General features: G+C 65.0%; 1 protein-coding gene across 2 annotated transcripts; it reads right to left on the bottom strand.

The window, feature by feature from the left end:
- Positions 1 to 228: 228 nt before the first annotated feature.
- SMTN (smoothelin) lies at positions 229 to 24,822 on the bottom strand. Of its 2 annotated transcripts, XM_069871206.1 has the most exons (21): positions 24,718 to 24,822; positions 19,278 to 19,438; positions 18,982 to 19,075; positions 18,812 to 18,890; positions 18,374 to 18,705; positions 16,757 to 16,859; positions 16,325 to 16,563; positions 16,131 to 16,182; positions 14,862 to 14,960; positions 12,997 to 13,254; positions 9,444 to 9,952; positions 6,378 to 6,536; positions 6,210 to 6,285; positions 5,806 to 5,970; positions 5,212 to 5,274; positions 4,982 to 5,045; positions 4,493 to 4,663; positions 4,291 to 4,414; positions 4,065 to 4,216; positions 2,581 to 2,752; positions 828 to 968 (listed from the first exon to the last, which is right to left on the bottom strand). In XM_069871206.1, the coding sequence occupies exons 1-20, from the start codon at positions 24,766 to 24,768 to the stop codon at positions 2,608 to 2,610; spliced, it is 3,096 nt and encodes a 1,031-aa protein (XP_069727307.1). In that variant the 5' UTR covers positions 24,769 to 24,822; the 3' UTR covers positions 828 to 968; positions 2,581 to 2,607. The 2 variants fall into 2 exon arrangements, with proteins under 2 accessions (XP_069727306.1, XP_069727307.1); XM_069871205.1 differs by lacking the exon at positions 2,581 to 2,752 and having other exon boundaries at positions 229 to 968.

Here is a 24,822-nt window from a genome sequence, read left to right as displayed (position 1 = left end):
GGGTGGGTGGATGGGGCACCACAGCCTGGGCTGACCTGCTCGCACAGGGTCCTGTGGAGCTGAACCAAAGCTCTGGGCATCATCTCAGAGCAGCACACGTCCCACATCTCTCCCTGGGGCAGCTGAGCCATGAGCCTGCAGGCAGAGGGCTCAGGGAGCAGCAGCCCTAGGCGCTGCCCCAGTGGCACGAAGCAGCGTGGCTGGAGAGAAGCACCCAAGGTGGAGGTGTCACCCTGTAGCAGTAAACCTTTATTGTCTGGCTGGTGTTGTACACGGCAGCGTGGGTGTAGAGCTGGTGCTGGAGGGGTGAGCGGCACTGAGCACGTGGTGCCTGAGCAGGGCTGGGGAGGAGAGGGGGGGACTGCCCTTCAGGCTCCCTCCATGGACCCCACGCTCCCCGGGACCCCCTCGCCTCCCCGGCACACGGGGGCTGCATCCGCCCCAGTGTGGAAGCACCTCAGGGTGCAGGTGAGCGGGGGGAAGCAGGGGTTGGGTACAGGGGCTTCCTCACAGGGGCCAAGAGAGCGCTCCCAGGGGTGCTGCACCCCAGCCCAGGCTGCGCAGCCCCACCCCGCATCAGCCCCCACCTGAGAAAAAGAATAACTTAACGTGCTGGAGCGAGGCGAGCAGCCCTGGCAGCGCCTGGCCCTGCCGTGCCCGGTCCCCAGGATGGGCCAGCGGCAGCTCCTGCGGCGCAGGGGCAGAGCCCCCCCGTCCCCAGCACTGGTCCCGTCCCTCCCCGGACCCTGGAGGGGCAGGAGGTGCCCCTGGGCGGCAGCAGCCCCGCGGGGCAGCGGGGTGGCAGGCGGGACGGGCGCTAACCCTCTTTCTGCCGCATGCGCAACTCGTGGCGACGCAGGTGGTTGTAGAGGGACTGCACGTAGGTGAAGACGCACTTGGAGTCCGGCTTCTTCCCCATGATCATCATGTCTTCCACCTCCACCAGGGGAACGCAGTCCGCCAGCATCCTGTGGAGACGCAGCCTCAGCACAGCCTCGGGGGCTGCCGTGGGGACCCTGGGTCACCAAGCTCCTGCCTGCCCCGTCGTTCCCCTAGTCCTGCTGCTCCTGGCACGGAGCAGGAGTGCACGCTGCCTGTGCTCGTCACCACCCTCGTGCTCTCTGCCCCAGCTCATGGTGCTGGTGGCCACCATCCTCCTCCTCAGGTGATGCCGGTGCAGCAGAAGGAGAGCCCTGCCTGCCCACGGGTCTGCACTGTGCCCCCATCCCCAACGCCAGCGGCCAGGCCACAACCAGGATGAGGATCCTGGGCCTGTGCTGCCCCTCACTCCTCCTGCCTCTCCAGCCTCCCATCAGCTCTACCAGCTGGGTTCTCACCCGCGCCCTGGGCTGAGTTTGATGACCAGGAAGCACCCCAGCTCAACACTGGCCTGTGCCTACCGCCTCCCAGTATGGCTCTGGTGCCACGCTGGGGGCTCCCAAGGTTGCTGACCCCGAGGGGTCCAGCAGAGCAGCGCCAGGCAGGGCAGGAAGGGGATCTGTTTGCCTCTGAGCTCTTCTGGGGGCACAGACCCTGTCCCTGCCTGGGTCCCTGCCCAGCAGCATGGCTGGGAACAGGCAGTACCGGAGCATCCCAGGCTGCTGCTCCGATAACAGCTGAAGTAGCCGTGAGTGCGCAGGGCAGGGATGATGCTGGCAGCGGTGGCCCCTCTTGATGCCAGGGCCGGCACAGCTGCTCCAGCCCTGGGCCACCCTCCAGCAGGAGCTCTGCCCCAGCACAAGGTGCACAAGAGAAAGGGCTGCGCTCAGAGTTGCCACCCCTCGAGCCCTCTCTCCCCTCGTCCCCCGCTGCAGGAACCCCAGCGCACATCACCTAGGGCTCTGCCAGGACCCTGCTCCTGCAGCCCCGGCTCTGGGGCCGATGGCAGAGGAAGAGCAGCGCCAGGAGAGCGGCCGTGCCCTTATAAAGCCATTGTTTGGGCCCTGCTGGGGCTGCACGGAGGCGGGGGAGCAGCAGCTCCGGCGCCAGCTGGGATGCCCCTGAAGACAGGCGCAAACACCGCAAGCCGAGGCAGGATCAAGCCTTGAGTCACACTTTCCAGGCTCCCCACTCGTGCCCATATATGAGCAGGTGGCAGCGCCTCGAGGACAAACACCCTTCCCACGCCGGGCCCCGCGGCTGCAGCCCCCACGCACCCCAACCAGGGCGAGCAGTGATGCTGGAGCAGCCCTGGGGCGCTCGCCCACCACCCACAGGCGGCACCGCTGGGGCTCACGCTGCTGCGCCGCACCCCGAGCGGCAGCCCCAGCAGCTCATCCTCTGGGGAGGGAAGAGCTGTGGCAGCTCCATTCCCTCCTACTACCGTGCTCCCCCCGGCTGAGAGCCAACAGACCCCCAGGCGAGGCAGTCGCCCCCTCCCCGAAGCCCCAGAGGTGCCGTTCTAAAAGGCCAGAGGACAGAGAGCCGCCTCCATCCCTCTCCTGGCCACAGCTTGGCCCCACCAGGACTCACCCGTCACCCACCAGCATCCCCCAGCCTCTTCCCCGGCCACGGCGGCCGCTCCCCGGCCGAGCGGCAGCGGTGGGGTGCAGGCAGATATTCAGAGGGGAAGGTTCTCACCATCGCTCCCAGGGGGATGGAAATGGGCTACGACTTTTTGGTTTTTACCAGCCCCTTCTGGACCAGGCAGCGATAGAATTCCTGAATGTATGTGTACACACACTTCCAATCTGGCTCACGCATCCGGACCATGTCCTCCACGTCCAGCAACTGCGGACACTCCGCGTGCTTCCTGGGGGCAGGGAGAGAGAGGGGCAAGCCAGTGACCGCAGCCCAGTCGAGGAGGGGAGGAAGAGAGAAAACAAGAGACACAGATCAGTGCAGTTCCCATCCCTCCCCCGGGGCAGATGCTGCTCTGCTCTCATGCTCTGGGGGTGCGCGATGCAGGGGCGGGAGGGCTCCAGGCATCGCCGCGCCAAGGCCATTCAGTGAGATTTGGGGGGCACAAGCAAGGGAGGGGGAGGGCAGTGAGCAGCGTGGAGAGGCGTGAGGTCCAGAGGGAAGGACAGATGGAGGAGGAGGAGGAGTGAGGTGTTCTGGCACGCCGGGTGCTCGGGGAGTGGGTTCCAGAGCGGAGCGGCGCTCTATATAGCCCTATATAGACCCGCCGAGAGGATAGCGGGACAAGCCCAGCTCTCCTGCCCAGCTCCGCTTGGAACCACACAGCACAGCTCTGGTGCAGGAAGCTTGGGAGAAGACGCTCACAAGAGCTGGAGGAGGAGGAAGGACGAGAGGCCACCTGGCTTCCAGGTCGGAGAGATGATGGCTCTCTCAAGTCCACGCACCGGTTTCCCAATTAAGGCAAAAAGTCCATTACCAGGAGCACCAAGAGCCAGGCACACGGCACCCTTCTCACTCCACCAAACAGCACCGTGGCACCCAGGGAGCTCGCGGGAGCTCCCAGCTCACACCACCACCCCAGGCACCGGCTGGGATGGAATGCCCACCCCTCCCAGCCCTGCCCCTGCTCAGGAGGCTGGAGGGGAGGAAGAGCGGGTGGGAGAGAGACAGAAGGAAGGAGAGAGGGCCTGGCTGCCAGCCCTCCAGCTGGACGCGCTCCCATCTCTCAGCACCCAGGAAAACCAGAAGCAAAAAGGGAAGGGAAGAGACTGGAGAAGCTGCGATGGTGTTTGAGCCCCTACAACCGGGAAAGGAGGCACCTGGGACAAACAAACCCTCCCCAGGGACTGCAGTCCTACACCTGGCACTGCATCTCATGGGATCTACTTCCCACAGCCTGGCAGGCTTGGGGGGCTGCTGATCGGCCTGCTGGGGGGCTCTGCCCCACACCCATGCAGCCCAGGTGCCCGTGCCCACCCTTGCCACACCAGACTGGGTTGCGCTGGCCTCTCGTGGCTCTGTCCACACAGCCACCGCTCCCCCCTGGGCTTCAAACTTTGCTGCGCAAGATGGGGGCAGCGATGCTGATGAGCCCCTATCTCCAGCGCCATCGCCCCTGCCCGCATCCCTCCTGCCCCAGGCGGCAAGCGGGATTGCTGCTCCCAGCTGCCCCAAGCCCACGCGATGGCACGAGTGCTACGTACTCTGCGGAGGAGAAGGCCACCTCGAAGTTGTGGCGGCGGTTCTGGGGTGTTAGTTGGCTGTAGTCAAACGCCTCAGGGAAGAAGTTGTGGACCAGGGCGCAGAAGGCCATGCCATCACTCCAGCTGGATGAGAAGTTCTGGATGTCCACGTGCTACAAGGGCAGGTGAGTTACTGAGAGAGGCAGAGCAACCAGCCCCGGGGATGGGGAAAGGAGGTGGTGCTCACCTCGTAGCCCCGGGTCTTGGCTCTGCACCAGTCCAGCAACATCTGCTTGATGCTGTTGGCGTTGGGCACACCGAAGCTGGAGGAGCGTTGCACAGCGGTGCCCGCTGCCGCAGGGTTTGGCGAGCTGAAGCAGAAGATGCAGGGAGTTACCCACGTGGTGCTCGCTGCCGCCCCGGCCAGCCTGCCCCTGGCCCAGTCTCACCTCCCGCCCTCCTTCTGCAGCTTCTCCATCATGGCCTTGCGGGCCTGCGAGGCCGATGTCTTGGGCAAGCTCTGAGCTTTCATCAGTTCCTTCTTCTTCTCAGCCTGGCGTCGCTCCAGAGCAGCCAGGCTACTCTGCCTGGAGGCACTCTCGTCTTCCCGGTCGAAGATGCTAGGAGAGAGACAAAGTTAAGCGGAGATGTAGCCAGCCTAGCAGGTAGTGGCCTCAGCCCATTGCCAGCCCAGGTGCTTCAGAGACCTCCAAATCCCCGGGACAGAAGAGGGGTGACTAAAGGTCCCCAGCTGGCAGATGTCCCTGTGTCCATGGAGGGACCCATGGGGACACCGCTGGAGACAGCGATCATGCCCCAAGGACCAGACTTTGGTTTTCTCCCCATGCAGGGACACCACGTGCTGGGCAGAGGGTTTGGGCAAGCGGAGAGCTGGCAGGGACTGCACAGAGCAGCCCCAGGGAGGCACGGCCGCTCACCTGCCTGTCTTCTTGGCAGAGGAGCTGTAGGATGACTTGGTTTGAACAAACGTGCTGTTGCCAGCTGCAGAATGAGAGAAAGAAAGAGACGCCTTGGGCAGGAGCTGAGGGAAGCAGCATCAGGCAGGAGAGCTCTGCTCACACCACGGGCAGGGCTAGCTCAGTGGCAGCAACACCCCTGGGGTCAGAGCCAGGGGGTGCCACGGGGAAAGGGCAGCAAAAGCTCTTACTGTCTGATCTCTTCACATAACTTGATTCCATTGTTGTGGTACGGGAGGTCTTGGTGCCATCACCTACGGGTGGCAAAGCAACGTGGGATCAGCTGGGGCCGGGTAGCAGCACCCACAGCCACCCACTGCTGCCAAGCCCCCTCCATCCGGAAAGCGTAACAGGGAAAAGTCCTCAGTGGCAGAGCCCTGGCCAGGGCAGGCAGAGTGGGGACAGCCAGCGCTTCCTCCCAGGCAGAACAAAGAGGGGAGATGGAGCATCCCTCAGCTGCCAGCAGTGACCCTGCTGCTCTGGGGCTCGGACAGGAGACATGCCCGGAGGTGCAGACGAGGTCTCTGCCACCCAACGGGGCAGAGGATCCTGCAGGAAGGCTCCAGAGCAGATTCCTTAAGGATCCCCAGGCAGGCTCTGGGCAAGCCAGAGAACGCAGCCCCAGACCTCAGTTCTCTTCCCAGCACAGTCAAGCCAGACACAGGGCAAGAGGCGAGAGCGGCAGAGAGAAGCAGAACCAAGAAACGCTCTTCGTGGCTTCCCACAGGGCTGGCAACCAGCCCTGCTGGGCAAGTGAGCCCCGTGCCCCATAGCACAACCCGTACTGGACTGGACGAGGCGCTCAGTCTTGGTGACAGTGCTGCGTGCGGAGCCATCGGCGCTCTGGCTGCTCTGCGTGGTGGTCGTCTCCGTGGTATGGCCAGCTCGCCCTGCCAAAGCCTGGCTCCTCATCTCCTGCAGCCGCTGGTCCCGCTCCTTCTCCCGCTGCTCTGCAAATGTAAACAGGAGACAGCGTCAGCAGTGAGAGGCCAGGGGCCCTGTCAGCTGCTGTCACTCCGTAACTGGCTCCTAGGGAGGATGATGTCCTCAGCCTGGTACAGCCAGAAGACCCACCGCACCCCTCCTGCTTCATCACAGCCGGACGGCCCCGCTCCAGCTCCCTGCTGACTCCACCTGCAATGCCACCACCAGAGCCTGGACCCCCTCGGGGGTCACCCTATCTGAGTACCTCGCTTGCGCTGGCGCAGCTCCCGCATGGCATTTCGGATCAGTCGGCGCTCCTCAAAGTCCACTGTCCGATCCAGCTGCAGGAGGAAGTGGAGGTCAGCATCACTCTACTGCCACCAGCTCAGGCTCCCCTCACCTTCCCTCACAAGCCCGGCAGCAGAAGAGGTACCATCTTATCCAGGACATCCTCATCCTCAATCCGGTTCAGCTCCTCAATGTTCAGCTTGCTCCTTCTCTCCGGCTCCTTCACTTGGACCTTCTCCGTGCTGTTAGGCAGCTCCGGCTCCAGCCTTGGTGCACGGGGCTGCTCCACCACCTCCGGTTCCATCTACAAGGACAGCACTGTGCAACTGAGCCCCCACCAGCTCCGCAAACCCCTTTCCATCCTACTCAGGGTCCAAGCCTCCATCATCCTGACACTTGCCCAGTACCACAGGCAGCTGGGACCCTGGAGAAGATGTGGCACAAGAGCTCACAGCTGGTGAGGTGCCACAGGCACCTGCAACTACCAAGACAGGCAGGAGAGCTCCACATCCTTCCCTGCAGCACTAGGAAAGCCAGAGAGTCTCTCATCTGCTGCCAGTTTGGCTGCCAACAAGTCTTCAAATATTCCCCACCACTGCAGGCTGCCAGACCCTCCCAGCAGCAAGGTACTAGCAAGACCAGCGCGCGCTGTTAGCAGCGCAAGGGATTTTCAGGGAATTAAGGGACTTAGCAGAGAGAAGAGCTTGTGCAGGAGATCAAGAGCCTCCCCCGCATCTCTGCTCAGGATCTAGGCCAGCTCGGCCCCCACCGGAGCGAAGCCAGGACGCCAAGTCCCTTTCAGCACGGCCCCCCAGCAATGCGCACAGGCAGCGGGCCAGGCCCCGCAGGGCAGGAGGTGCTGGCGTCGGGCCGGAGCAGCCCCGCTGCTCAGCTGCCCCATCCTGCGCCCCACGGCAAAGCCGCCGGTGGGAGGGGACGCTGGCCACGCAGGGCTCTGCCACCACCTGTGCCACCACCTGTGCTCCCCACTGCTGGGTCTGAGCCAGGGCAGGACAGCCGCCCGCAGCTTGCAATGCCGCGCAGCGAGCCCGAATGGCGGCAGATCCTGGTGTCACCGTGTCGGCTCCTGTCCCGCAGCCGCAGTCCCATCTTGCGCCAGGAGCTTCCTCATAGCTCCAGACCCCCCCTCCAACACCAACCTCGACCCACACCAACCCCTCCTGCCCTGTGCTGGGCGCTGCCGTGGGGCAGGGCTACCCGCACTCACGCTGCTGTTGCTCCGGGAGAGGCGCGGACACATGTTGGAGAACGCAGGCGGATGAGCCACAGGGCCACCGGGCTCCTCGGTGCCCTCAAACTGGGCACAAGGGTCCTGTGCTTCCAGAAGGAGGGCGCTGAGGTCCTGCCGGGGGGGCTCCGGTGGCACGAGCCGCGGTGCCAGGAGGTCGAGGTGGTGGCCCAGGCGCGCCAGCTCTGCCCGCAGCTCCAGGTGCTCGTCCTCCAGCGCCTGCAGTGCCCGTACCAGGGGCTGCACTTGCCGCAGCACCTGCTCCAGCTGCTCCTCCAGCTCCCCCCGGAAAGCCCCCAGCTCCTGCCGCAGCTCCTCCAGCTCGGCTGCCCCGGCGCACGGGAGCCCCTCCGGGCTGATCCCCGGCATGGTGGCGGTGCCGTGGCGAGCCCCGCGGCGCAGCTGCCCTTTATAGGGGCGCGGGGGCACCTCCTCCAGCCGGGGGCTGGCTCGGCTCTGTGTCCTCTGGGCTATTCCTGTCGCCACAGCCGGGGTGTCAAGCAGATGTCACCGCTCAGCAGCATTCCTAGCCCCAGGACCAGGTGGCCCGGCAAGGGGGAGCCCTGCCAAGGGGGTCCGCCTGTCCTCAACGCCATCCTGGGGGGGGTGTGGGGCACAGTAGGGGGGGTAGAGGCTGCCCTGGGATCTGCCCCAGATCATTGCTGGCCTAAGTGTGCCACCAGCCTGCGGACCCCGCACACACCCTTGCACCAGAGCAGCCTCACAGCTCCACGCAGGCACCTCCAGTTCTGCTGTCAGAACCTCAGCCGATTTCTGGGGCCCTCATCGCCCCACACTGCCCAACAAGTGCCCCAGTGGGAGCCATTCCCTGCACAACGGGCACCGGCGGTGCCCCGGCAGCGAGAGAACCGCACAGACACCCACATCCCATCAGACCCTCTCTCTCACCCCTACCTGGCAGGGCTGCGGGCACCGCTGCCGCCTCCTCCTCCCTGCCCCCTGGAAGCACACCTGGAGCCCACGTCTCCAGCCCGGCAGCCGCTGGATCCCAAGCCCCGCAGCGCGCTGGGCAGCGCCGCTAATACCTTAATGCGAGCTGACGGGCTGCTCGGGGCCAAGCCTGCCCAAGCGCATTAGCACGGGGAAGCCACCTCTCTGCAGGCAGCGCGCTGCGCAGGGCAGCGGGACCGCGGGCACTGCCTGTCGCACGCCGAGGACAGAGCCAGCCTGGGGCACCGCAGCCACCAGCAGTGCCATGGCCAGCAGCAAAGGCGTGCGGACGCAGGGCCACGAGCGAGGCAGCGCTGCGCTCAACATCCCAGCTCCGTGCTCAATACCCCAGCTCCTGCCAAGGTCGGGCGCGTGAGCATCTCGCATTACCCTAGATGGCCAGGAGCAGATAAAGGCACTTGAAGGGCTGCACGTGTGGGGCTGCCTCCTGCGCACACCCAGCCCTGCCACCCGCAGGGGCCAGCGCGGTCACGGCCCGTGCTCTCCCCCCCTGCTCAGAGCAGAGGGATATTTTGTTTTCCTCCATTCGCACCCAGGAATCCCTTCCTGGGCCAGGCAGCTGGCGCTGCTGCTCCACCAGCAGCTCAGGATTGGAAAGTGGGAGGAGGCAGGACCCCAGCCCAGCGCCACAAGGTGGGTGAGAGACCCTCAGAGACCACCACCACCAGAATCCACTCCCAGGAGGGAAAACAGAGGGGTGCATGGCAATGTTTTTTTCTCTGAGCTGCTGCCACCCTAGAAGTGTTTAAAACAGAGGGGAGACCCACAAAAGGCTTCCAGTCCACCCTCCCCTATACTCCCACACGTCTCCATACAGGACGGCACAGCCCAGGGCGTTCAGAACCCAGGGCCTCTTTGTAAAAACAAACCAGTCAGAACCTCTGGACTGTGCTGCCACCACCAACCTGCCCACCTTGGTCATCGCTCCTCACCCCAGACCATGCCCAAGCAGGGCACAGCCTCATGGCACCTGTCCTTTGGGGCACTCACCTTGGTGACATTGCTGCTGGTGCTGGTGGGGACAGTGGGGACACTGCTGGGGATGGTGGTGATGTGGACAGGGGCACTGGGTATGGTGGTGATGCTGCCGACGGGCCCGGGGACGGTGGTGACACTGCCAATGGTCCCGGGGACGGTGGTGACGCTGCCAATGGACCCAGGGACAGTGGTGACGCTGCCAATGGACCCAGGGACAGTGGTGACGCTGCCAATGGACCCAGGGACAGTGGTGATGCTGCTGACGGTCCTGGGGATGGTGGTGATGCTGCTGACGGTCCCGGGGATGGTGGTGACGCTGCCGATGGTCCTGGGGACGGTGGTGACGCTGCCGACGGGCCCGGGAACGGTGGTGACACTGCCGACGGGCCCGGGAACGGTGGTGACACTGCCGACGGGCCCGGGAACGGTGGTGATGCGGATAGGGGTACCAGGGATGGTGGTGATGGTGTTGGGGACAGCAGTGATGCGGATGGGGGAGCTCTGCAGCCCCAGGGTCACCTCTACAAGGGAAGCAAGGAGGACACAGGGTTTATCTCAGTCCCATCCCAGCAGGCTCAGCCCCACACCTGGGGAGCATCTCCGGCTGAGCTGCAGCACACATCCAGCCTCAGCACTAGGTGCTGAGCTCTGGCACAGGCAAAGGCTCTGGGGAAAGCCACAGGGCGCCCTCCTTGCCACCCTGGCTCATGCACCTCCCCACAGAAGGACACTTTCCACAGCATTCCAGCTGGAGCCAAGACCTCCTGGTGTAAGGGATTGCCCCAGAAGAATCCCGAGCCAGCCACACCTACAGGATAGGACGCAGGGATGGGACAGAGCAGGCCAGCAGGGACCAGCAGGACAGTGGGGACAGAGCATGGACATAGGACAGGGAGCTCGGGTAGGGCCCTGGGCACGGTTTGGCAGGATGGTGTGGCTGGGGACAGGCAGCAGGGCCAGACAGCCTCCCTGGACTGGGATGCCACATGTGGGCTGAACATCCCTGCCAAATAGCACGGGCTGCCAGGCACGTTCCTGCTTGTGGACTCGGCTCCGCTCAGCCTCAGGGCCGCCAGCACCCAAATGCCACTGGCTGCTGGCATGTCCCACCACCAACCACTGCCCGCTGCTGCTGGTTTCCACCTGCTCACCAGTGCCCTCTGCCCTAACAGTGCCCAGATGCCCACTGTGCCCACTTGCTCCGCTGCCTGACTGCACACATCATCCCAACAAGAGCACCAGCCCACGGCGCTTACAGCCCTGCCCGCTGGTGCCCACTGCCCAGCTATTCCAGCCCCGTCTCCTTGAGCGATTCCTGCTCATGCCCATCATCCTGACAGTGCCCAGCTGTCCTCACTGCCCATCCGCACCGCCCAGTCTCTTGATGCGGAGAAATCCTACCTGTGCTGTACATCTTCCCTGTCCCACTCCACTGCGCCCATTGCCCCACGACGTCCACCTTTCCAGCCCCACACGAGCGACGCCCACGTGAACCCATCATCCCAAAGGTGCCCAGCTCCCATCCTCCCTTGTCAGGTTCCTGACATGACAGAGAACTCCCGCCTCACACCACAGATCTTCCTCATCCCACCCCATTGATGGTTGCCCCTGCGCCCCATGACACACGCTTTTCCAGCCCCACGTGAGCGATGCCCACTCGAGTCCATCATCCCAAAGATGCTCAGCTGCCATCTTCCCCACCCAATCTCCTGACGCGATGCAGAACTCTGGCCTTACACCATGGATCCTTCTCCTTGTCAATGGTTCCTCTATTGCCCCATGACACCCACCTTTCCAGCCCCACACCAGTTACACCCACCTGATCCCATCACCCCCATGGTGCCCAGCTGCCATCCTCCCTGACCAGTCTTGTGATGTGACGGAGAACTCCTGCCTCACCCCATGGACCTCCCTTTCCCACCCCACGGATCTCCTTCATCCCACCCCATCGATGGTTACCTCTGCACCCCATGGCACCCACCTTTCCAGCCCCACGTGAACCCATCATCCTAAAGATGCTCAGTTGCCATCTGCCCCACCCAATCTCCTGACACGATGGAGAACTGCCTCACGCCACAGATCTCCCTCATCTCACCCTGTCAATTGTTCCTCTACTGCCCCACGACGCCCACCTTTCCAGCCTCATCCAAGTGATGCCCACTCGAGCCCATCATCCCAAAGGTGCCCAGCTGCCATCCTCCCCACCCAGTCTCCTGACACAATGGAGAACACCTGCCTCGCCCCATGGATCTTTCTCATCCCGCCCCACACACCTTCCTCATTTGACCCCACGCATCTCCCTCATCCCACCCCATTGCTGGGTGCCCCTGCGCCCCATGACACCCACCTTTCCAGCCCTACGTGAGCACCGTCCACTTAAACCCATCGTCCCAAAGGTGCCCAGCTGCCATGCTCCCCACCCAATCTCCTGACATGATGGAGAACTCCTGCCTTGCCTCATGGATCCTTCTTATCCCACCCCACCGCTGCATGCCCCCGCACCCACAACACCCACATTTTCCAGCCCCATGTGAGTGCCATCCGTTTAAACCCACCGTCCCCAAGGTGCCCAGGGCCACCCTCCCCACCCAATCTCCTGACACGATGGAGAACTCCTGCCTTGCCCCATGGATCTTCCTCATTTGACCCCATGCATCTCCCTCATCCCATCCCACTGCTGGGTGCCCCCACACCCCATGACACCCACATTTCCAGCCCCACGTGAGCGATGTCCGCTTAAACCCATCATCCCCAAGGTGCCCAGCTGCCATGCTCCCCACCCAGTCTCCTGACACGATGGAGAACTCCTACCTTGCCCCATGGATCCTTCTCATCCCACCCCACCGCTGGGTGCCCCCACACCCTATGACACCCACATTTCCAGCCCCACGAGCGATATCCGCTTAAACCCATCATCCCCAAGGGGCCCAGGTGCCACCCTCCCCACCCAGTCTCCTGACACGATGGAGACCTCCTGCCTTGCCCCATGGATCCTTCTCATCCCGCCCCACGCATCTCCCTCATCCCACCCCATTGCTGGGTGCCCCTGCGCCCCATGACACCCACATTTCCAGCCCCATGTGAGCGCCGTCTGCTTAAACCCATTGTCCCCAAAGTGCCCAGCTGCCATGCTCCCCACACAATCTCCTGACACGATGGAGAACTCCTACCTTGCCCCATGGATCCTTCTCATCCCACCCCACCGCTGGGTGCCCCCGCACCCCATGACACCCACATTTCCAGCCCCACGAGCGATATCCGCTTAAACCCATCGTCCCCAAGGCACCCAGGTGCCACCCTCCCCACCCAATCTCCTGACACGATGGAGACCTCCTGCCTCGCCCCATGGATCCTTCTCATCCCACCCCATGCATCCCCCTCATCCCACCCCATTGCTGGGTGCCCCTGCGCCCCATGACACCCCCCATTTCCAGCCCCACGTGAGCACCGTCCGCTTAAACCCATCGTCCCCAAGGCGCCCAGGAGCCACTTCTCTCCCCCCGCGGTGTCCCGAGGCGATGGGGACCCCCAGCCTCCCCCCGCGCACCCCCTCTCCCGCACCCACCTGCGCGCTGCGTGCGCGGCGCGGGGCCGCGGGGCTGCAGGCGCCCGTCGCGGATCTCGATGGTGAAGCAGGTCTTCATGGCGTCGAGGCCGCCGCGGAGCGGGGCCGGGTGCGGGCGGGGAGCCGCGTTTTGAGCGGGGCTCGGCGGGGCCGCGCGGGGCTCCCGCTGCCATTGGCCCGCGCCGGGCCGGCCCCCCCCCGCGCCCGCCCCCGCCCCGAACCGCTGGGCGCGCTCCCGCACCGAGGAGCGGCCGGGGGCTGCGGGACAGGGGACAGTCACCGGGGAGAAGGGACCGGGGGGGACGGGGGAGAAGGGGGGGGACGGGGGAGAAAGCGGGGGGACGAAGGGGGGAAGGAGGAGAAGGAGAGGGACAGGGGAGAAAGGGGGGACGGGGGGAAAAAGGGGGGACGGGGGGAAAAAGGGGGGGACGGGGGGAAAAAGGGGGGGACGGGGGAAAAAGGGGGGGACGGGGGGAAAAAGGGGGGGAAGGCAGGGGGACAGGTGTCTGTGGGACACCCGGGGTCAGTGGGGAGAAAGGGGGGACAGGGGAGAAAGGGGGGGACGGGGGGAAAAAGGGGAGAAGGGGGGGACGGGGGGAAAAAGGTGGGGGACTGGGGGAAGGAGGAGAAGGGGGGGACAGAGGGAGAAAGGGGGGGGGACAGGGGGAGAAAGGGGGGGGACAGGGGGAGAAAGGGGGGGAAGGCAGGGGGAGAAAGGGGGGGAAGGCAGGGGGAGAAAGGGGGGGAAGGCAGGGGGAGAAAGGGGGGGAAGGCAGGGGGAGAAAGGGGGGGAAGGCAGGGGGAGAAAGGGGGGGAAGGCAGGGGGACAGGTGTCTGTGGGACACCCGGGGTCAGTGGGGAGAAAGGGGGGACAGGGGAGAAAGGGGGGGACACCTGGGGTCAGTGGAGAGAAGGGGGAGAACAGGGGAGAAAAGGGAGAAGTGTGGGAACAGGGGAGAAAGGGGGGGACAGGGGAGAAAGGGGGGGACACCCAGGGTCAGTGGGGAGAAGGGGGGGGACGGGGGAAAGGGGGAGAAGGCGGGGGGACAGGGGGCTGTGGGACACCTGGGGTCAGTGGGGAGAAGGGGTGGGGACAGAGGCACCGGGGAGAGGAGAGCGGGGACATGGAGAGGCACCGGGAGAAGGGGACAGGGGGGGAAAGGGGAGCAGGAGCTTCGGGAGACCTGGGGTCAGCGGGGAGAAGGGGACACCGAGAGTCACTGAGGAGAAGGGACAAGGAACAGCATCAGCAGGGAGCAGGCGGAGTCGGGGGGAAAGGGGAGCAAGGTCGGGGGGAAAAGGGGAGCAAGCGGGATGCGGGACAGGGGGATAGAGTCACCAGGGTGCAGGGACATGCAGGATCAGGAGACAAGAGTCACCAGGGAGCAGGGGCTGCAGGGACAGTGGGGATTGGGTCACTGGGGGTGCAGGGACAGGGTGGACCAGGGTCACCAGGATGTGTGGGGACAAGGGGCACTGGGACATCAGGGCTGTGGGGGACAGGGGGGACCATGGGGAGCCTGGGGAAGCAGGCAGGATGGGAGCACCTGGGGCCAGGGTCACCGGGGCTGCAGCCACCCACAGGGGTCACTTCCACACATGCTACATCTCCTGCTCCAGCCCCCCCAGGATACCCCTAGCCGCATGCAACTCCTCTGGCTGCCCTGCCACTCGCTGTCGCCCCCCAGGTGCCTGCAGCCCTCGGCTCCTGGTGGGGAGGGATGGGTGCTGGAAAAGGTGAGCAGCCAGCAGCCAGCCCTCACAGCAGCGACGCGTGGCATCCCGCCACCCCAGAGCCCTGCGCCTGCCCAGGCTCCACCACGGGGAAGCAGAGAGAGCGGAGGCAGCTGCCGCCGGGCCCTTACCCGTGCAGCCGGCTGGGCGCGTGGAGGAGGACACCTGCTCCCACGGGTGAGTGTTGGGGCCGGCCGGGGTCCCTGCTGCATCCTGGGTGGGCACTGCCACTAGGGAAGGGACAGGACAAGCAGAGCAGAGGGTGAGCGCAGCTCAGGGTGATGCTGCCACCCCTGCCCCAGGGCTCCCCCCCATCACCCCACATTTCCCAGAGCGCGGTGTCAAACCCAAGCAGCGCTCGGAGGCCGCTCTGCTGTGCCAAACCAAGGTGAAGAGGGGGCGAGGTGGGTACCTGCACCCCAGCTGGGCAGTGAGCGGTACCGGGGGGGCTGTGCCAAACGACTGGGATCAGCCCTGAGCATCACTTCCAGAGGAGAGCGTGGAGGCTCGTGGCTTAGCCCTCCCCCAGGGTGCAGGCAGGTACCAAACAGGCATTGCTCTGGCCTGGGGCTCAAGCCACTGATGCCCAAGTAGTGGGGGGCTCATTCTTTCCCCAGTGCCCAGGTCTGAGCTCACAGGTGAGGTGAGGGCAGTCAGGTCCTGCACGTTTCCCTCCATCCCAGGGCTGCACACGCTGCAGCCCCCACCCCTCTGCCTTGCCCCAGGGTCTCTGCATCCCCCAGATCCCCCAGGGGTCCTTGGAGGGGCAGGGTCTCTGCCTGCAAGGGTGGCTTTAAGTGGGACCGTGACCCTTGGGAGTGGAGAACTGCTCTCCGTTGCCCCCCTTGCCCCTTTTTCCCCCAGCACAGGTGCAGGGACAACGTTCCCAGCAGTACGAAGAGGGCAGCTGCTGGCCACCACCATCGCTCAGGGCTGTGGGGAGGACCTGGAGGGTGCGAGGCCCCGGCCAGGCCAGTGAGCTTGGCCCCCGGGGGGGGTCGGGGCCAGCAGCCGTGCGGTTCCTGGCCTTATTGGGACAAAGAATGCAAAAGGCTGGGGTTTAGCTGCCTGCACCGATTCCCTTTCATGGCCCTGCTGCTGCCCGGAGCAGAGAGACTGGTAAACAGCCCGGCTGGCACCCCTGCTCCCCTGACACTCAGCCTGGGCAGCACCGACACCGCACGGCCAGGTGGCAAGCGGCCACCGGCTGGGGATGGCCCTTGGCCCAGCCACGTCCTGCACCACGTCCCCTCCCGTTCCTGCCCCAGCCTGCGTGGGCTTGAGTCACATTATCGAGGCTGACGCCCATCCCACGCTGCTGCGGGGCAGGAGGGGTCCTGGGCAGCACCGCCCAGCAAGGGGGCACAGTGCCACATGTCCCCCTGTGGGATGGCACTTACCCACTGGTGGCTCCCCGCGCCTCCCTGCCGGCCCCTGCACACGGATACCGAGCTGCAAGGAGCGAAAGGGACAAAGCAGTCAGCTGGGGGGACCCCACGCACCCCGTCCCCATGCCCTCGAGCTGCCACCCTGCCAGGACCACCAGCCACCGGCAAGGAGGGCAGCGGCAGCCCCAGCTGCCCCAGTTCCGTACCTGGCTGCCCTGCCTGGTAGCGCTGGGCTGCTCCGGAGGGGGCTGCTCCACCCGGCTTTGCTCGGTGGCAGTGGCAGGGCTGCTTTCCTTCCAGGCTGCCTGGTGCTGCCCCTTGGGCTGGGCAGCATCTGAGGAGCACGGCTGGCCCCGCTCCGGCTCTTCACTATCATCTCCAGACTCCGTATTCGGCTCCAGGGCCGGCTGCAGCTCCAGGAGCACAAGGGTCCCCGAGACCACGGCTGTGGGAGAGAGAAGGGGCTCTTGCACAGGGGAAGCCCAAGCTGCTTGCGGAGCATCCCTGCTCCCTGGCTCCCCTGCCCGCACCTTTGGGAGATGCCGTGTTTCCAACCCCGTTCTTCCAGCCCCGGTGCTGCTGTGGCCCTGGGCACGCACCCTGATGGGGCTGTGCCACCAGCATTCACGGGGACTCACCTTGGGTGCTGGGCGGCTGGGGGTCTCCAATCTCCTGGCTGCGTAGCTCCTGCATCCCAGCAGGGATGTGCTCCTGCTCCTCTGCATCATCCTGCTCAGGGGCCTCGGGAGAACAGGGGTTGAGAGTGGGACCAGCCCTGCTCCGGCTTCTGACTAGGTCACCCTGTCCCCTCCCTGCCACCCGGCTGGGGACACGCTGTGGGCTGTGACCTCTTCCCATGCCACGCGGGTCCCAGTCTGCACACTGCCTGGGAGGCGGGTGCTGTGTCTGCTGAAGGGGGGCCCCAAAACCTGCGCACCCCACGGCTCCTGGTGCTCCTCTGCAGGGGGCTGATAAGCACCAAGACACGTAGCAAGGAGCTGGCTCTTGAGTCCCTCTGCAGCCTCTGCCACACGTACACCAGCCTCGTCCAGCAAGAATGCCAGGAGGTGGGAGAAGAGGACGGCCCCCAGTCAGCGTCCCCATCCCCTTTTGTCCCCAGGGCTCCACAAAGCAGGGAGCACCCAGTTTTGCATCGCTCTGTCCCTGCCCATAGCACAGGCAGCTTTGCTCAGCAAATGATGGGATGCTCTGGGCCACAGAACCACACGCAGGTGACAGGAGCATCCCTGACGTGCTGAGCAGGGCCAGGGTGTCCTGGTGTCACCAGCCAAGGCACAGGGCGCCACAGGCTCCAAGTGCTGGCCTGACTCCAGGGCAGGGTGAGGCAGAAAGGGGCTCATACCCCAGAGGGGTTACAGGGGAACCAGGACCCAAACCCTGGCACCACCGCAGCCACCATGCAAGAAAAATGACATCGGGTTTGGAGCGATTGGCCGGACAGAGTGGGACAAACCCCACTGGCTGCTCGGGAGATGTCTCAGTACAACCAGGACCAGAGGCAACGTGCCAGCACATCTGGATGGAGAAGGCAAACAGTGCTGAAAGGTGGCACAGAGCCACAAAACCCCTGCAGCCTCTTGCCATGGCCCCGGAGCTGGTGGAGGGGGAAGCTGGGCTGAACAGAGGTGGATGTGGGGACCCACACCTTCCTGCTCGGCTGCGGTTATAACCATCACTTCCCACCCATTCCCTCGGAGGACAACCCTGTACGGTACCTCTGCAGGGAGCTCTTACGCTCACGAGAGCCACAGTTCCCTGCGGGGTCACTGCTGCTGTGCAAGAAACCCAGGCTTGTGCCCATTCCTGCCCACCAGCCTCTCCCTCCCCCAGCCTGATCCACCCCCCAGTCACTGGCACCAGCCCCTCGGTGCCAGCAGGAACAGCCAGCGTGGGAAGACGGGGGAATGCAGGTTTCTGCCTGTGCAAGGGAACTGATGCAGGCAGACTGAGCAGCTGTCGCCCCCAAAGAGGCCCCTCACCCTGATCTGCAGCAGGAAGGGCTGCACCAAGCATACTGAGGTCCTGCAGACCCCAGCCCCAGATCACCCCTGCACAGCCCAGCCGCGGCCCCCCTGCCCACAGAGACCCCAGCTCCACCTGCCTCGGTCCCTAAGGGTTAGCAGGCTCAGGGGATTGTGCTACAAGGGGGTTTGTGCCTCATATCACAGGTGCCCAAGGAAGGGCGAGGTCTTTGCTGGTCCCGTTCCCCCCCCAGCAGCCCCCTGTACACTCACCACTGCCTGCTGGGGCTCCTGGGCAAGGTCCCCAGCCCTGACACAGCCACTCTCCTCCGCCCCAGCCAGCACCGGCTGCTCGGCATCATTTCCCTGGCTGCTCTTCACGCTCCTGGCTGTGGTCTGGGCCTCAGCGCTGCCCTCAGCGCAGCTCTCCTCACTCCTGACCAGGGCTGGTGGCTCAGTATCTCCCCTCTGGCTGCTCATCCCGCTCCCAGCCAGGGCTGGTGTTTCAGCATCGCCCCTCCGGCTGCTTTTCACATCCCCAGGCACAACGTGGGGCTCGCTGTCATCCCTCTGCCTGCACTGCACATTCCCAGCCAGCGCTGCAGCTGGATTGGAGCAAAAGGGAAGGAAACTCAGGTTAGGAAGGAGCTGCCCACGCACATCGCAGGCTGTATGGGGTAACTGCCCCAGGACACATGGATCGGGCCTCACCTTCGATCTCCTCTGCCCGCAGCTTGCGGATGGCAGCTCGGATCAGCTTGCGCTCCTCATACTCACCCGCCGCTCGCAGCTGCAAGAGGGAAAGACCCGGGAGAGAAGGAGGCTTATCCCAGCACGCAGCCGGCCCCGCACACAGCCATCCCCGGCACGCAGCTACTCACCAGTTTCGTCAGCTCCTCCACATCAGTGATGGCTTCGAGCTGCTGGGATAAGGCAGCCAGTGCTGCCTGCTGCTCCTCCTCCAGGCGCCGCGACCTGCGCAGGGGCAAGAGCAGCCAGGAGCTGCCATGGGCGCGCACGAGCAAAATGCCCTCGTGGGCAGCTGGCAAATTCAGATAATTTCCCCCCCTGGATGCGCCAGGCTGCTCCCACCCTTGCGCCCACCCAAACCTGTCCAAGGAGGGGGCATCGAAGCCGCAGGGCGCGAGCAGAACCCTCAGCCTCACGCTGGACTCACCGTGGCCAGTTCTCCTTATCGTCTTGTCGGTGGCTCCCGCGCTCGGGGCGGAAGCGCTTGGATGCCAGCGCCTCCTCGTCCCGCTCCAGCTCCTGCCGCTGCAGCTCCCTGATGGCCGAGCGGATGCGACGCCGCTCAGCCAAGTCCAGCGTTGCCTCCAGCTGGGAGTGACAGGGCAGGGCTCAGCTCCGGCCACTGTAGCCCCCGGCCTGGCCCTGGTGCCACCCTCTGCCCGGCTGCCCACGCACTGGACAATGGGGCTGTCCATGCGCCGGACAATGGGCTCGTCTGTCTGGTGGAGCCCACGCGCACGGCGCACGCTGCCCAGCACAGCCTGGCCCCACGGGCAGCCCTCCTACCCCAGGACAGGATGCTGGCACTAGCCATGGGGAGGAGGGGCTGCCACAGTGGCAAGCAAGACCTCCTGGTTTGCGAGGGGCAAGAAGATAGGGGCAGGGGGCATGAATGCTGCTGTCTGTGCGTGTCCTGGGGTCAGTTCTGTGCAGCCCTGCACCCCTCCTCACAGGGACGAGCCCTCCCATCCATGCCAGCCCCCCTCCAGCAGCAGGGAGGGACAGCAGAGCCTGCGTCCATCCCACCACACAGCCCCAGCATGTGCTGGTTGGGAGGGTCTCAGCACTGCACCAAGGAGGGCAACCCCAGTTCCCACCCTCACCCAGGGCAAAGGGATCATAGAATCATAGAATCACCCGGTTGGAAAGACCCATGGGATCATCGAGTCCAACCATTCCCATCAATCACTAACCCATGTCCCACAGCACCTCGTCCACCCGTCCCTTCAACACCTCCAGGGAAGGTGACTCAACCAGCCCCCTGGGCAGCCTCTGCCAGTGCCCAGTGACCCTTTCCGTGATAAGTTTTTTCTTAATGTTCAGCCTGAACCTCCCCTGAATGACAGGCAGCTTAGAGAGAAATCCAAGTCCTCCTGAATGTGGGAAACGCGGCCACGACACCCCCCCTCAACAGCCCGTAAAATCCGAAGGGTGCTCCTCAGCCACCCAGGGCCACCACCAGGACCTGGCATGGGCACCCAAAGCTGCTTCCCCTCTTCCAAGTCAGTTCCACAGCCCCAGCCTTGCCGCTGGCCCAAGTGCTCTGAGGGGGCTGCGCACAAGTCCCTCTGCGCTGAAGCACGACAGACGGCAGCTGGATCGGCAGGGAAAGGCCAGCCAGGGCAGGCAGAGCTCCGCTGTGCTCCCGCTGTCCTGCTGTGGGACATCAGGACCAAGCCACTGTGGGAACCCAGGAGGCCATTTCCCAAGGAGCTCGTTAAAAATAAACCCCATGACCCACACCAGCTGCTGTCAGCACCAAGCCCTGGCACGCTGGGAGCAGCCGCGACTGCGCCACGGGACAAAAACATCAGTCTCCTCCCTCCAGTCCGCCAGGCCACTGAGCCAGGCTCTGCAGGTTCTGCTGCAGCTGGAATCTAGAACTGGTCCCTCAGCCAGACCCAGCACCGGGGGCCCCAACCCACTGCCTGCAAGAAGCAGCCCCTGCATAGAGCCCCCAGCAAAGCCATCACCCTTTGCCCTCTCTGCTTAGTAGCTGAGGACCAGAGGAGGATATTCCCAACGTAGGGAAGCCAGCAGGAGTAGACTTGCCATGTGCAGCCCCAGTGACAGCCAAAACTGTGGTACTCGGGCTCCTGACACTGAAGAGACCCAGCCAGGAGCCGCCTTCTTCCCCAGCTGGGAAGATCATAGAACCATAGAATGGTTTGGGTTGGAAGGAACCTCAAAGCCCATCCAGTTGCACCCCTGCCATGGGCAGGGACACCTCCCGCTGGATCAGGGGCTCCAAGCCCCATCCAACCTGGCCTTGAACCCCTCCAGGGATGGGGCAGCCACCACTGCTCTGGGCAACTTGGTCCAGGGCCTCCCCACCCTCACACCAAAACATTTCTCCCTGAGATCTCACCTCAATCTCCCCTCTTGCAGCTGAAAACCATTCCCCCTCCTCCTATCCCTGCAGTCTCTGATCAAGAGCCCCATCCCAGCTTTTCTGGAGCCCGTTTCAGTACTGGAAGCAGGTCTAAGATGAACCCACAGCCTTCTCTTCTCCAGCCAAAGCACCTGCCTGGAGAGCCCAGCAGGATGCTGGTTGGCCAGACCTGCTGACCTCCAGGGCAGCTCAACCCAGCACTGAGCACATGTGCCCCCAGCCCTTCCCTGCGTGAGCTGCTGGCAGCCGGGTCAGGGGGGCAGCAGCTGTGAGTGCTGGGAAACAGGGGACGCAACAAGACAGCAGCCCCACGCCCCTCGGAGCACGGGACACCCTGGCACCTGCACGCTGTGCGACACCCACCCACCAGCTCTAGGGTCTGTCCAGCTGGGACCCGACCTGCAGCCGCGTCCTGGAAGGCTTCTTCCCACAGCAGAAACAGCAGCAGAGCAGGAGAAAGAGCCTCGTCCCGAGCCCACGTCAGCAGGGAGCCAGGATGAGGCGAAATGAGCAGCTTTGGAAGCTCCGTGGCCAGTGGCGAGAGGCAGCACGTCAGAAACCACAGCTGGAGCCGGGGGTGGGAAGGGGCCGAGGGCCCCAGCGCTGCCGGCACGGGCAGGGATCCGCACATGCCAGGGCCCCGCCAGCCCTGCCCAGCCCATAGTAAATTAGATGGTGAGGAGCAAACGCCCGCCTCGGCACACACACAAAGTGGCTTTGTGGAAAGGGCGCTGGCAAGGCCCCCGTGGGCTGCTCTCCCGATGATGCCCACACACACCAGCGTGTAGGGAGGGCTGCGATCAACCCAGCATCCATCCGGCTCCCCAAAGCACTTGGAGGCTGGAGCTCAGGCACAGGGAAGCTGCTCTGGGGACAGGAGCCAGGCACGCTGAGCATCTGCTGCTGCCCCACGCTTTGCTGTCACCTCTGGAAGGAGCTCTAGAGAGCAGGGCTGTCTCCCAGGCAGAGGGAAGCAGGAAGGACAGCTGGACGATGGGGACGCGGCTGGGATGCTGCACTCTTCAGGGCCATCAAAGCTTTTCCCAAAGGCCACCGGGTATGAGAAGAAGGGACCTCATGGTTGTGACTTTCCAAGCTCAAGCCTGCCCTGCCTCTGCCTGCAAGGGGATTTGCATCCTGCCTATCTAATTAACCAGGCTGAGATCAGGAGAGGCCAGGAGAGGGGAGTATTCCACAGCCCAGGGCCAGGAGACCACATCTTGGAGATCAGCACAGCCTGGAGCACCCAAATAACTGTTTCTAGACACCAAGCTAAGGGCCACCCTGCAGCAGCACCCACCTCGCTCCCTGGGCTCCTCCAAGCCCTTGGTCAACTTCACGCTGCATCACGGGCTCATCCCAGCCAGGCTCTCCAGCCCCGGGGTACCAGCAGGCAGCTGGCAAGGGAGCCATGGGGATTGTAGCAATAGGACTAGGGGCAATGGTTATCAGCTGGAGAGGGGCAGAATTACACGAGACATAAGGAGGAAATTCTTCATGATGAGAGCAGTGAGGCACTGGAACAGGTTGCCCAGGGAAGCTGTGGCTGCCCCATCCCTGGAGGTGTTCAAGGCCAGGTTGGATGGGGCTTGGGCAGCCTGATCCAGTGAGGGGTGTCCCTGCTCATCACAGAGGGATTGGAACTGGATGATCTTTGAGGTCCCTTCCAACCCAAACTATTCTATGATTCAATGCCTACAGGAGGGTGACGCTGGGGTGGGGGTGAAGCAGGATGCTCCTCGCAGCCCCCAGCCCAGCCAGCACAACAAACCCTGCAAGGCGGGCTGCGGGGACCTACTCGTGTCCCCCCAGCCTTCTTCCAGGACCCCCAGGGATGTTACACAGCCCCAGAAAGGTGGAGGAGAAGCAGCCTGGGGCTGAGGACTGGGGGAAGCCGGGAGGAAGCGGTGGGAGACGCAGTTTTCCCTTATAAGGGCTAATCGCCTGCCAGCTGAGCGGAGCCAAAACCTCACCAGAAAGAAAAATACTCGCTTCCCCGCCTCACGTCAGCTCGGAGCGGGCTGTCCCTGCTCAGACCCGCGGAGCCCAGCGGCTCAAAGCCGCGCTCGGGGCTCGTACGGGACCCCCGGGGACCCGACCGGGCTCCGGCAGAGCCCCGGGCCGGACAGGGAGGAACCGGCCCGCCCATCCGCGTCCCCCGGGCGGTGCCGGACCCCGCTGCTCCGCTCCCCCGGCTCCTTCCCGTCCTCGCAGCCCCCAACCCTGCACCGAGCCTCCCCGCCGGGCCTCGGCAGCCTCGAACGCTGCACCCAGAGACCCCGCGGACCCCCGGAGCCCCGCAACTAGTGCCCCCGCAGACCCCGTAGAGCCCAGCGCTCCGAACCCTGCAGCCAGAGCCCCCCCAGAGCCCGCACCCAGCCCACCGCGGACCCCACAGAGCCCCCCCAGCAGACCCCACAGAGCCCCCCCAAGCAGACCCTATAGAGCCCAGCGCTCCAAACCCTGCACCCAGAGCCCCCCCAGAGCCCGCACCCAACCCCTCGCGGACCCCCTAGAGCCCCCCCAGCAGACCCCATAGAGCCCAGCGCTCCGAACTCTGCACCCAGAGCCCGCACCCAGCCCCTCGCGGACCCCATAGAGGCCCCCCAAGCAGACCCCTTAGAGCCCCCCCCAAGCAGACCCCACAGAGCCCAGCGCTCCGAACCTTGCACCTGGAGCCCCTCAGAGTCCGCACCCAGCCCCTCGTGGACCCCTTAGAGCCCTCCCAGCACACCTCATAGAGCTCCCCCAAGCAGACCCCATAGAGCCCAGCGCTCCGAACCCTGCACCCAGAGCCCCCCCCCGAGCCCGCACCCAGCCCCCCGCGGACCCCATAGAGCCCCCCGCACCCAGAACCCCCGCAGACCAGTAGAGCCCCCCTAGCAGACCCCAGAGCCCCACCCCCGTCGACCCCCCCACAGGGTCCCCTCGCAGAGCCCAGAGAGCCCCGCACCTAGAGCCCCCGCAGACCCCCTAGAAACTCCCGCAGACCCCCCAGCAAACCCCTTACAGCCTCCCCCGCAGACCCCTTAGAGCCCCCCCCAGCAAACCCCTAGAGCCCCCCCAGCAGACCCCATAGAGCCCCCCCAAGCAGACCCCTAGGGCCCCCCCAAGCAGACCCCTTAGAACCCCCCCCAGCAGACCCCATAGAGCCCCCCCAAGCAGACCCCTTAGAGCCCCCCAAGCAGACCCCTAGGGCCCCCCCCAGCAGACCCCTAGGGCCCCCCCCAGCAGACCCCTTAGAGCCCCCCAAGCAGACCCCTTAGAGCCCCCCCAAGCAGACCCCTTAGAGCCCCCGCAGCCCCCGGGCCGAGGGCGCTGACCCCCCCGGGCCCGCGCGGCCCCGGCTCTCGCTCGCCGGGGAACAAAGGGAGCAGGGAAGCGGCCGGGAGGGAATCGGGGTTCGGGGGGGAAGGAACCCCGGAGCGCGGGTCCCACCGGCACCGGGCGCCGCCGGAGCCCCGCGGGGTCTCACCAGCCTCCGCAGCGCCGCCTCGTCCATGCCGAGCAGGCTCTCCTGCGACATCGCGCCCGCCGGGGCTGGGCGGCCGCCGCGGCTCCGCTCCCCGCGCTCCGGCCC

This window comes from Phaenicophaeus curvirostris, chromosome 17, assembly GCF_032191515.1.
Source record: "Phaenicophaeus curvirostris isolate KB17595 chromosome 17, BPBGC_Pcur_1.0, whole genome shotgun sequence".
Taxonomy (NCBI): Eukaryota; Metazoa; Chordata; class Aves; order Cuculiformes; family Cuculidae; genus Phaenicophaeus; species Phaenicophaeus curvirostris.
The sequence above is the reverse complement of the archived record's forward strand: the minus strand, read 5'-3'. Positions and strand labels throughout refer to the sequence as shown.

Excerpts from the sequence above, each read along its gene's own strand:
- SMTN (XM_069871205.1), bottom strand. The coding sequence starts at position 24,768 with ATGTCGCAGGAGAGCCTGCTCGGCATGGACGAGGCGGCGCTGCGGAGG. Across the intron at positions 19,439-24,717 it reads AGGCGGCGCTGCGGAGGCTG|CTGGAGGCAACGCTGGACTT; the intron begins GTGAGACCCCGC and ends TGTCACTCCCAG. Across the intron at positions 19,076-19,277 it reads GATAAGGAGAACTGGCCACG|GTCGCGGCGCCTGGAGGAGG; the intron begins GTGAGTCCAGCG and ends GCCCCTGCGCAG.